We start from the raw sequence: 13,549 nt of genomic DNA on the forward strand, positions 1-13,549 counted from the left end.
GAGAGAGAGATCACAAGTAGGCAGAGAGGCAGTTGGGGGGGGGGTGGGAAAGCAGTGTCCCCACTGAGCAGAGAGCCGATGTGGTGCTCGATCCCAGGACCTGAGATCATGACCTGAGCCTAAGGCAGAGGCTTTAACCCACTGAGCAACTCAGGCACCCCTGAGCAGATATATTTTTAAGAAGACATACAAAGGCTAAAAGATATATTTTAAAAAATATGATCAATGTCACTCTCATTAGGGAAATGTAAATCAAAACTCAAATGAGATATTACCTCACAACTGCCAAAATGGCTATTATAAAAAAAAGACATGATTTGGCAAGGATGCAAATACATAGAATAGAAATGCTTGTGTGCTGTTATTGAAATGCAGCATGTGCAGCCATAGAAAAGCAGAATGAAAGTTCCTCCCGAAATTAAAAATACAACTACCATATGATCCAGAAATCCCCATTCTGGGTACTTATCCGGAATAATTTAAAATAGAATCTCAAAGAAATACTTGGAGTTGTATATTCACAACAGCTAAGAGCTAGAAATCACCTAAATGTCCATTGGCTAAAGTACAGATAAAGAAAATATGGTATATAATACAGTGGAATATTATTCAACCTTAAAAAAGAAGACAATCCTGTCATATGTGACAACATGGATAAGCTTTAAGGACATTAGGCCAAGTGAATTAAGCCCAGCCATATATACTACAAGATTTCAGCCACATATACTACAAGACTTCAGTTATATGAGGTATTAAAATAGTCAAACTTGAGGAAGCAGAAAGTAGAATCATGTTGCCAGGCACTGAAGGGAGGTGGATATTAGGAGTTGCTACTGAGTAGGTAAAGTGTTTCAGCGAAGCCAGGCAAAAAGTTCTAGAGATCTGCTGTACAGCCATGCACAGTTAACAATATTGTACAATTAAGAATATGTTAATAGGGCAGATTTCAGGTTATGTACTTTTTTTTTTTTACCACCTAAACCAATGATTATCGTAATCATAATAATAAACCCAGTGGGTTATACCTATTGTGGATGAGGAATGAGGAAACAAACTTAGGGAAGATACTTAATGTTTGTCTCTATACCCTTTGTACACAGTTTCAGGGTCTGAAATGGTGATTCCTCCGTTTTGCAACCCACATTTTTTTTTAGCCTCATTCAATATCCAATTACACCTACCTCACTCTGTTCTCACCCTCATTCCACACTCACTAAAGCTGGTCAAAGACTTTCTCTCTCTTTTATTATCTCACCCTCTCTCTTAATATTTCCCAGAGAACTCTGAGGAATTTTTGGTCTCTTATAATTACTATACTACAGTAAATATTATGGTATTAAATTAAAGATCAATCAAACCGACGCTTCCTTTTGCAGAACATAAAGATACTCCAACTATAGGTGCTCTTTTGTTCTTTGGAACTACAGATACCTCCCTTGGTTCTTCCAGTTTCCTCAACATGCAGTGAAAAGCACTGCCCCATAAGTCATAAAGTAGAAACTTGATTGATCGACGAGGATTCAGAAGCAGACACAATTTAGCAAAACCCAGTCTGGGCTTTTTTCCAGAAAACTTCCTTTAATATGTTAGAAAGGTGAAGGAGAGGGAAGCAGTTCTCACATTCAGCACTGTTGGATACCACTTTGGCAGGAATTTATTTTGTGCCCAATATTTTAAAAATCATCATCTTAATGATGTAGGTGAAAATAATAGAGGAAACTTAGTTTCGTGGCTCACAGGATGTGATTTCCTCTATTAGCTAGAGGCATGCATCACTGCAGATTTGAAATTCTTTCATCTCACCTCTCTGAATCTCAGAGCAATATCTGTAAGCCCCACCAAGAGTGTTAATGAGCCACAAAAAGATGGTCAATAGACTTTTCTCCTTCAGACTAAGAATCTAGTTAGTGATAGAGAAGTTAAGGATGACATTCGAGTTCACCTCTTAGATATTCAGACCAGTTTCTCTTTTTAAAATGTGTCCATTGTCAAGAAAAAGCTAAACAGTATATGGTTGTTGGTGGCCAATCCAATATCAAAGGTAACTCTCCCTCTCTGTACTTAAAATGACCTCAATTTGTAACTACCTGGATTGCTTCCAGAGTCATCCATAATTTAATTATATTTATCCCAGCTCACCTAGAAGAACTCAAAATGAAATGGTGACTTTGGTTTGTGAGGTCAGGATCAATAGCCATTAAGAGAATGAGGAGATTTTTAAATCTAGGGAAAGAGCAAGTACTTAAAATACCCCTTGCATCAGCCTCAAAATTCTGGGTTCTCACACAATGCAGATATGGTGGCATTTTATCATGATGCGTTATGCAGCTTTAATGCCCGGAAAGGTAGGAGTTAATGCAAGAGTTGATTGTCAGTTAGAAAAAGAGCTAAAAGTTCAGCTTTCAGAGTATTTTGGACTTGCATGGCATATTTAGAGAGGCAGACAGATCCTGAAGGAGGACTGAAATAGATGAAAGCTATAAGATAAGAAGAAAATTCTATGTAAGCCAAGTGTATGAGTTTCTCTAATCATGTCATTGGCATCATGTAAATGCCAGACACCATTTATATACAGCTTAGATATAGCAGATGTTGGCATTTAAGTATAGGTTGGTTGAGAGAAAATTGCCCTTGAATGGAAGAGGAAGTTTACTGGCAGAGAAAAATGAATTTCTCAGTTAACAGTTATAACCCCAATAATAGAATTGTTTTCAACCAGAGGTTGCTGGGTGGGAAAGGAGGAGAGATATAATGATACTTCAATTCCAATCTAAAAAAGAAAAAAATCAGCTTCAGTTGAAATTGCAGGATGTGTGGGTTGTATACATAGAACCTTCTCCTCCCTCTCTTCTAAACCTCAAGGCTTCATGTTAAATGGAACAAATCACATCCTTCGTGGTTCTGCTCTGTTTGGTACAGCTGCTTGCTGCAGGTGGTGCCCTAAAAATATATTGTTTGTTTATTTTGCAATATAGCAGTCTGCAGAGTGGTACCTAACAGGGCACCAGCTCCCTTCTCTTTCTATCAGTGAACCAAATGATCAAAGACGGAGACCGCCGCCAATCCTAGCATGAAAAGGCCCCAATAAGAGGCACAGGTTGTGCTCGAGGCTCAGCTTCTGATAAGTTCCATTTTCTTTGGATTCATGAAGCAAAGCTGACAAGCAGACTATCTGTCATCAGAGCCTCTGACTGGGTCTCAGCAAAGCCAAGCGAGCAGCAAACCGCCTTTGTTGGGAGAATCAGAGTCCTTCTCTAGAGATTAACAACTGTAAGCATATGGGGCATAAAGGGATAAAGACTCTGTAAGGGATCCCAAAAAGAAAAGAAACGTGAAGATTCCTCTCAAGTAAGTGTTCATGCAGATATATTGAAATAGAGCTCTCAATAATTTTTTAGTTTATCACTTCAATGTTCAGATCATTTTTCCAGCCACACTGATAGGGTGCTCACCAGTTAACCCTGTTTACCTCACAGAGTTGTTGACACAACACGGTAACTAACACGTGAAATTATTTTATATGCTATAGGGACAATGACGATACACAAAATTATATTTTCATTAATATGATTCTAAGGTTCCTCTAGCTGAGTCCCAGATTAAGTACCGCAGCATCTCTTAAAGCTTTGAAGACCGGAATTTTGAACCAAAAAAATTTAAAAAGTGCACCACGTGACTAAGGCATTCTAATGCAGACCTCAGACTCACAATGAAAGGACAACAGAGGAGTGGCTAAACACATTTTCTTATTACATTTTGGCCACTCCTTTACCATCTTTTTAGTATTCAGCCTCCTTTGACAACTTGTTTTGAGCCTAATTTGTAAGCAACACACACTTTCCCAAATTTGTGAACTAAGCACATTGCTGAAAATGAATACCAGAACAACTGTTGAGTCACTGACACAGAAATGTTTTTGCACCTCACAGTATAATTTTACTTAAAATTGATTTTCATTGTAATTGATACATTATATTAGGACTAAATCAACCTAAACATGATATGTAACTAAGAGAATGGTATAAAATTACAACGAATATCATTTGTAAAATTTAGAAATTAGAAAAAAAGAGAGAATCTGCCCATAATTCTGGGATGAAGAAAGAAATCAATAGAGTTAGGGAAAATGGGTAGGAAAAATGAAGATAAATCACTGGAAGACACTGCATGTTTGGGGTAAAAGAAACAATTTGTATTTATAAAGTTGCTGATAAGAAACTGATTAAACTTAAGAGATGGAGAGACTAAGAATCAATAAAGAGAGGAGAGCAAGGTGGACATTTCAGAATAAAAGAAGAGATAAAGAAAATCAAAATATCCTTGGAGTCATGACACTTTCTAATTTAGTCCTTGGCGTTGCAGCCATATTTGCAATTAGCATTAACCAAAATCATCATGGGACAAGTAGCTACCTTTTTAGGTGCAATAACATATAATATTATGAATAAAGTTAAGAGGAAATTACAAATGATAGGCATATGTGTAAAAAGTCATGGGCTAACCCTAACCTTTCCCTCTTTTTATGGATATTTAATTGCATTGGTTAAAAGCAGCTAACCATTTCTTTGGAATATGCTCTATAGACAAGTCTAACTTTATTTAGACAACACAGATGAACAAGCTTGATTGTTTGAAGCAAAATGGGAACACTAAACAAACATCAAAGTCTTCACTAATAACATTGTGACTTTGCCATCAAGTGTAGAATCCTTCCTTCAAGAAAGAGCCATTTTGGCTCTTGTCTGGAAACTTCTGTAAATCTTATGTTTTTGTGAAATATTTTTTTGTTATTCTAAAAAAAAAAAGTTGTGGTCTTGACTCTCAGGGAATTTACCAATGGATTGAGAATCACAACAAAGGTCAGAGAGGAACAAATGACAGAGCCTGGACAAAGCAACCATGATGCCATGGGAACAGGAAGAGGCCAGAGGAGAGTGAAGACCAGAAATCATATTTCCAGTTGTTTAGAAGAATGTGTGGGTTGAGAATAGTAGAGTTTAAACTCCTATTTAGGATTGGTAAACACAAAAGGTGCAGGAGGAACATTACAGATGGCTCTTTTTCTACTATGTAAACACTATTTAGCTTAAGTGTGTTTGCCCATAGTTTTATTCTGTTTTACTCAAGTATAACATGCTAAACAATAAATCATACCTCATATTATAGCTGTCATTATCAATCATCCTTACATCCTCTCTTTGAGAATGCCTAGCTATTATTTGAAAACACTTACACATTCCGCTATTATTATTCTACCACTGTGTTTGAAAGTTCCAGTGAAAAGGAAATAGCCATCAAAGACTTATTTCTTAAAAACTTTTTATCATAATAAATGATCATGACTGGAAAGACATCCGAAAAGATAATGATATTATATATTACAAAGGCAGAGGGTAATGCTTTGTTCAAGGCCAGTAGCTTGTCATGTTTTAAAAATTTCTCTATTTTAGTATATTTACATATACTATTTTTCTGAAATAACTTCTGATTTAATATACCTTATGATTTATTCTGAGCTAAGTTTATAATTATAAGATTAAATATAAGAAATGGGATTGTACATGATTCACTGCACAATTTCAGACAATTAAACTTAAATCTCATATTATTAAAGAAAACCTAATTCTTGGTAATTTGTTGCAGTTTATAATCCTCACTACCATCTTAAATAAACTGGTATTTTTATTCCATGGTGTGTCTAAGCATTCTCATAGATCAAGTGATATTATGCTTCAGGGGTAAGAAAGTGCTTCAAACATTACATAGAAAAGCAGTTATTGCACACTGATGATAATGGTTGATATGGGATAAAGCTTGCCCCTGTGTAGGTTAGTGAGTTGGTACACTAAATAGTATCACACTGGCTTTAAGAATCACAGTTGTATCTGGGGACTGAGTAAACTTAGTAAGATTTAGTTCATTTTTGCCCATCACTGTGACTTTGTCTGAAAAAATAATATTCTCAATAAGCAGTGAAAGATACTGTGCTAAGGAGAGAATAAAAAAACACCATCTTCATTGTTTTCAGGCAATTTCTTAAGAATTATCTCATTTAGTTCATGATTAAAAAATAGTTTATTATACAGCTGGGTATAAGAGTTAAGGATTGTTACTCCCAGACTGAATATTTTACTTTATATTTCTGACTTTGCATGTAGGGAATATCAAATAATATTAAAAGCAAAAAAATCTTAGACTTAATCTGACTTTAGAGGCTATTCAAGTTCTTACACTCTGCTTGTTCACTGATTCACAGAACTATTCACCAATTTACAACAGCACCTTTCAGAAGTAAAACAAAATACAAAAGACCATGATAACTAATTACTCGGGGTTTATTTTTTACCAAAATTGATTGACAGTTGTGGATAAGACATGAGGGTGCTATACTCTGAGTGACAGTGTTATAATGGCTTTATTACTGTCTAGAGGAATTGAGAATAGATTAGAAAGTTAAACAGGGGCCCTTTTCAGAAGAATCAGTACATTTTGATACTTTTTACTATTTAGGAATAAGCCCAGTTTGGGTTCTAAAATTAATTTGTGAAATACTGTTTTCTTGACTGTTTCCTTTGCTGTGTAGAAAGTTTTGATCTTGATGAAGTCCCAAAAGTTCTTTTTTGCTTTTGTTTCCCTTGCCTTTATAGACATGAGTTGAAAGAAGTCATTGTGGCCAGTGTCATAGAGGTTATTGCCTATGTTATCCTCTAGGATTTTGATGGATTCTTGTCTCACATTTAGGGATGTATGTTTTTAAATGAAAGAAAGTGAATTTCAAATCACAGTGGTACTCAAATTTCCTTGTTTGGATTTCAAAGACTAATATGCCTCTTTAAAGGATATTTATAAAGATATTTATAATATGATTATATATTATATAATATATAACTGATTATATATTATATAATATATAACTTATTATATATTATATAATATATAACTTATTATATAATATATATATTATATAAAATATATAATAAATAATATAGTCAAGAAAACTAAGAGGCAAGCCAAGGAATGGGAGAAGATATTTGCAAATGACATTACAGATAATAGGCCAGTATCCAAGATCTATAAAGAACTTGTCAAACTCAATACCCAAAAAAACAAATAATTCTGTCAAGAAATGGGCAAAAGACATGAACAGACACTTCTCCAAAGAAGACATATAAATGATTAACAGACAGATGGAAAAATGTTCAAAATCACTAGCCATCAGGGAGATACAAATCAAAGTCACAGTGAGATACCACCTTACATCACTTAAAATGGCAAAAATCAACAAGGCAGGAAAAAAGTAGTGATGAGGATGTGGAGAAAGGAGAACCCTTTAACAGTGTTGGTGGGAATGCAATCTGGTACAACTACTCTGGAAAACAGTATGGAAGTTCCTCAAAAATGTTAAAAAGAGAGCTACCCTACAACTCAGCAATTGCACTACTAGGTATTTACCACAAAGATACAGACATAGCGAAAAGAAGGGCCATACGCACCCCCATGTTCATAGTAGCAATGTCCAACATAGCCAAACTGTCGAAGAAGCCAAGACACCCTTCAACAGACGAATGGATAAAGAAGATGTGGTCCATATATACAATGGAATATTAGCCATCAGAAAGGATGAATACCTACCATTCACATGGACACAGATGGAACTGGAGGGGATTATGCTAAGTGAAATAAGTCAAGCAGAGAAAGAAAATTATCATATAGTTTCACTCATATGTGGAACATAAGGAATAGTGTGGAGGATCACAGGAGAAGGGAGGGAAAACTGGATGGGAAGAAATCAGAGAGGGACACGAACTTAGAGACTCTGGACTCTGGGAACCAAACTGAGGGTTACAGAAGGGAGGGGGATGGGTGGATGGGATAACAGGATGATGGGTATTAAGGACAGTATACGTGGTGTTGAGCACTGGGTGTTATATGCAACTAATGAAGCACTGAACACTACATCAAAAAATAACTATGCTGGCTAATTGAACATAGTAATAAAAAATAAAATAAATATGTTGCAAAAACAAACAAACATGCATCCCTTCAAAACGACGCAAGTTCACAACTCAGGTTTACTATTTACCACTTTAATAGCAATATCGTAAGCTGTATTAAAATCGGGAAACAAATCTTTGACCACCAAATCTTTGTTTTCGAATATGTCCTTCCAGATTAAAGAAGGTATCAAAGTGCAGTGTGAGCAATAAGGCAACTCATTTTCATCTGGTACCATGCGTGTCAGCAGCACCCAAAGAAGCATTCCTGCCATTCTCAGCACAATCCCAAATTAACTTGGGTAAAGTCTTTCGAAGTCTTGAAACTTTCTCACCAATGGTATTCCTAGATAAGTCTTAACAAGTCAACTTAAAATATGTATCATTAACTGGGAATAATTGGAAACATCTGTAGCTCCATCTATGTGAAGGCACATGTTTTATCTTCGAAACTTTTTTTTACCACAATCTGTCAAACAATGATTTCTATTATTTTATGCACTCTAAAAAAACCAAAGTTTTCTGAATAGGGAATAAATAATGGCTGAAGGATGAACATGACAGTGATCCTGTTTTTAGCGATGGACAGTGCACCAGGTATTAGACTTTTTCTAGCCATTTATGATGTTCCTGCTAATTTGTATATGGTTTCTAAACCAATTTTAATAGTTGTGGAAGATAGTAAGTTTATTAACATTTTTACAAGTACCCTCTGCTGGTATCCTAAAAATACTAATCATCAATCTGCCGTGAACCTAGAAGTGTGTTGGAAGTAAAGGAAATAAAGGAAAACAAAACCCAACAATTTGGCTTGGAGCAGCTTAGCTTAAATTTAGAGTTATTGGTCGTCTGGAGGTAACCAGAAAAAAGAAGGATTAAGTATTTGTTTCTGGGTTGTTGTTTTTTTTATTTTTTCTTCCAATGTATTATTTGAAACTGTAACATATATTTTAAAATATAAAGTTACTTCAATACTGCTATAAATATTTTTCCTTAAAGCTTCATTTATTTACATTTCCTTGTAAAACATTCTCCATGTTCATCGTGTTGGTCACAGGAAGTGAGGTATAATGTGTGCCTAACAATCAGGAGGCATACTCACCTCCATTCCCCTTACCCATGGCAGACATGGCTAATCAACCACGGCATTCTTTGCCACTGAAGAACTCTGAATTTGGGGGTCTCAGGAATCCATTTCCAACCAGCAGCTTCTGCCATACGGGCTGCCGTCTACTTCCTATCCTTGGTAGAGGAAAACTTCAGTCAGCATGTCCACCCTCCCTATTTGCTAGCTAAGACATCTTGGGAAAGGTGTTTAACTTGTTTTGTAGCCCTCACAGGACTGTTACACAAATCAAAAGATTTAATTCCTGTGAACACATTTTGTAAACCAGGCAGTTGCAGTCACAGGTTGTTTGAAGAAATCGGCTTAATTCTTTTGTAATGCGAACAACACCATCTCTGTGGTTGATCTCCTCCCTAGCTCTTCCCATACATAATTATTTGATTTATTTTGTAAGTGGTTTTTTTTTTTCTTTCTTTCTTCTTCTTCTTCTTCTTTTTTTTTTTTTTTTTTTGGTTTTATTAAAGCTGTGCACACTTGTACTCCTTATGAATGTGATATCTGATACTAACTAGAAGAAAATGCTGCTGAAGGAGAAGGCTAGAAGTCTCACATCTGGCTCATCATCACGGTGTTCTGGCAGTCCTCTCTGCTCGGCTGGAGGCTGTGTGATTAATAGCCCCTCTTCCCAATTATGTGGATATTATACTCATCTTCCTTTGGCTGTAGATGGAAGATATCTTATGTATGTGTGATGCAAATGTGGGCTTTGTGAATACTAATTTCCAAATCAGCTAGGAGTTGATTGGCAGAAAGCTGAACAACAGGGCGATGGGATTGCCAGGGGTCAGGAATCTGTGAAAGAAAGGCTGAATGAAGTTGGAGGAAATGAGCTAGAGAAATTTGGAATGTGTCAAGAGCAGTAGCTGGGAGAGCAGGAGTTTGGGCAAGCAGATCCAAGCCAGATATCCTGGAAGAGAGGGCAGCTTCAAAGATGGTGGAAGCAAGGAGAAGCAGGGGTTTAGCTGACTTTATAGAACACAGGGTGGAGTTAAGAAGACCACGTTATGCCATAAACTGTACAAACTGTATTCTCTGTCTACCACATCCCCAAAATGTACATATTTGCAACTGGTTTGAATCCTAATGAACCTCATCCTATTTTTGATTGTGACACTGTCAAGGTCGGGGATCCTGTCATTTATTTTTCAGGATGCCAGCAGGGAACAAGTACTCAGGAAGTATTCACTGAACCCAGCTGAATGGAATGTTGGATAGTCTGGGGGGTTATTTGGGTAACATGAAAATGGAAGGAGCAGAGATCCAAGACACCATTTCATCTCTTAATCACAACAGCAGAAATGATCAGAATGCCTATAGGAAGGTCTAGTTGGAAGGCTTCCAATTAGTAGGCAGAGCAAATTGTTCACGGTAAGTCCCATTTTGGTTTCCATTCTAAAACTTTAGTTAAGATATGCTAGGTTTTCTGTACAGCAGATGCTTTCAGCCTGAGGCTGGCTAGACAACAGCAAGCCTAAAGACAGAAAGGGATTTGAAAATTCTCCAAGTAACTGGCTTGGTACACTGTTGCTAACCAATTCTCAGGTGATCCACAGCCAGCATTGCCAAAGAAAAATGCTGGGCGGAAGAACAGGTGGAAAGGGAGACGTAAAGATACCACATCCTGTGATGGTTTGTTCAAGCTATTTCTTACTCAAATAGGGGCAATGTAGACAGCAGTGAGAGCCAGTCGCTTGAATTATCAGTCACATCTGCTTTTAGGGACATTCCTTCCATCTTCTTTGCACTCCAGCCACTTTTACAGATGATTTTACTTTAGGCAGTATGTCAGCCTCATGTCCATTATGTTTTTGTTTTTGTTTTGTTTTGTTTTTTAGCAAATAACTGTGTGCTAAAATTTTATGTAGCTATAATAAATCTATGAATATAGTTTATACATACACACATTAATTCAACTCTCTAAATCAGTGACACATAACTATCCATGCACATAAGCTATATCCTTACAGCATCCTAGAGGCATAAACGGAAGTCTTCCAAAATGTGTGGGTCCAGTAATAAAGGCACCTCCAGAGAGGATATTTTATCTAAAACCCCTCTCTAACACATTATCTGTTCCCAAATACCAGAAACATTTTATTTTTCCTTTATGAGAATGAATACTTCATCTAAATGGATTTTAAATAATGAAATGACTTTTCCCATCCCATCAAATCTATTTTTATTTCAAGATAATTAAAATGAACAGTTTTAGAGTTTAAGAGTATTGTAGAAGGGTGTATTTATTAAGAAGTGTCTCAGATTGCACATATTCAAGAGAGATCACTCAATGTTTTAGCCAAAACGTAATTCCAATATTGGGGAAATAATTTACGCTGATCTCCCAAAATTCACATTCTCCCTTCTCCTTGCCATTTTGCAGTTGGATAGGACTGTGTGACTAGTTCTAGACAATGAATTGTGAACAATGAGCTTCTCTTCCCCAAGAGAAACATTTCTGTGCCAATGTAGATACTCCAGATCTATCTGTGCTCTCTGGCATGGCAACCCATGATGACTGAGATGGTGGCTTCTCCACCAGTCTTGTTTTTTTAGTGGTGGCGATTGGCAGAACTTTCTACTGATCAGTAAGAATTAACATTTATGGTTTTAGTCACAATGATTGGTAATGTTTACTAGCACAGAATACTCAGCCTACTATAATTTAAGTGTGTGTATGTGTATGCATGTGTGCGTGTATCTATATATTCGTTTTAAAAATCTATTAAATATATATTTGATGTATATAATCTAATACATGTACACTCATATGGTTTTATTAATTCCAGAAGAATTTTATGTGAACTAATTTGAGGCTATTCTATCCAGAACATTTTATGTCTTATAATTTAAAAATTGTTGAGTTAACATCATTCTCAAAATAACTAACTGAAGAAAGACTCAAAAAGCAGATTCTAGAGGTGCCTGGGTGGCTCAGTCATTAAGTGTCTGCATTTGGCTCAGGTTGTGATCTCAGGGTCCTGGGATTGAGCCCTGCATCTGTCTCTCTGTCAAATAAATAAATAAAGTCTTAAAAAAAAAAGCAGATTCTATTTGCATTATTTGTCATCAACAATTTAAAGGCTATGTACAGCAGTTTTAGATCTACATGGAGTCTAAGAAAGATATGTATATCTGTACATATAGGCTGTGTAAGACATAATTGGAAACATGTAGAATTTAAAAATTGCCTTTATAAGTCTTATAAAATTACGCATTTAGGCTTAGTAAAAGTCTTTCTTAAGAAAAGGATATATTTGTTCCACATTGTCACAGTGATACAACATAAAATAATGTTGTTTTTTTTTAAAGATTTATTTATTAGAGAGGGAGAGAGAGCTCATGAGTCAGGGGAGGGGCAGAGGGAGAGAGAGAGAGAGAACACCCACCAGACTCCTTGCTTAGCAGGAAGCCTTACGCGGACCACAAGATCATGACCTGAGTTGAAATCAAGAGTGGGATGCTCAACTGACTGAGCCACCCAGGCACCCCAAAAATAATATGTTTTATATAACAGACATATATTATACAAATATGCTCTAGAAATACTGTATACAAATACGGAGGAATCTTTTATAATTCTCACTGCCCCCTGCTGGGGGGTTTCTTTTTCAGTTTAATACAATATAAATTGAGGCATGACAGTCCTAGAAGCAGAATTTATGAAAAACTGAATTGTTTTGAAAAAGAGGGGAAATGATAGAAGGTGATGAGTTGTACTTCAGGAAAATCTAGGAATAAGAATATTAGCAAACAGAGAGGAGAATTCCCAGGGCTAGCAACACAGACAGAAAGAAGCACTAGGGGAAAAAATATCTATTGAAATCATATAAATTTTACATCATGTTAGTTGTGAAGACTCTCTGATCTTTCTGCAGGAATCTTTGGAAAAATCTTATTTACCAAAAGCCAAATGATCAAACCCTGACTGGTTGAATTTCTTACATAAAATGCTGAAGATGCCATGACCTATTTACTAATTTACCAATTGATGACTTTTTACTATGCCCTGGTTTACCCTGAAAAATGTCTACAGAAGGGGGTCATTAATTAGAAAAAAATCAAATAGCCACACTTTATCCACAGATTCCATTTGTGTGCACTAAATCTGCATGGAGATAAAACAATTCTAGAAGCACTAGAAGGAGTGGTTGATGGTCAACACTTACTGCGAGGACAATCTGGAGGGAACTATGAGCCACTTCTATGTACTGGTACTCCAGAAAACACCCTGAGACCGTGATGTAGCGATGGTCTTCTGGGGCCCAGTCTGGTGCAGGTGTCACTGATGTTACCGTACATCCTGGTCCATTCTCCATCCACCAAGATCGGTGCATTGAAATATTAAAAGTCAGGATAAGGTCTGTTTCCTGCAAGAAGGCAATTTATAAGGATGAGAATTACTTTACAAATGTTAGTCACCTTATTTTAA

General features: G+C 36.3%; 1 protein-coding gene across 2 annotated transcripts in view; it reads right to left on the bottom strand.

The window, feature by feature from the left end:
- The window catches only part of NKAIN2 (sodium/potassium transporting ATPase interacting 2), a 1,028,170-nt gene that overhangs the window by 163,147 nt on the left and 851,474 nt on the right, over positions 1 to 13,549 (bottom strand). For both annotated transcript variants that reach the window (XM_046006830.1, XM_046006829.1), the window contains one exon: positions 13,287 to 13,487. In XM_046006830.1, coding sequence (XP_045862786.1) covers positions 13,287 to 13,487 — 201 coding nt within the window. The remainder of the gene's footprint in view (positions 1 to 13,286; positions 13,488 to 13,549) is intronic.

The sequence above is a fragment of the Meles meles genome, chromosome 5 (assembly GCF_922984935.1).
Source record: "Meles meles chromosome 5, mMelMel3.1 paternal haplotype, whole genome shotgun sequence".
In the NCBI taxonomy this organism is placed as follows: Eukaryota; Metazoa; Chordata; class Mammalia; order Carnivora; family Mustelidae; genus Meles; species Meles meles.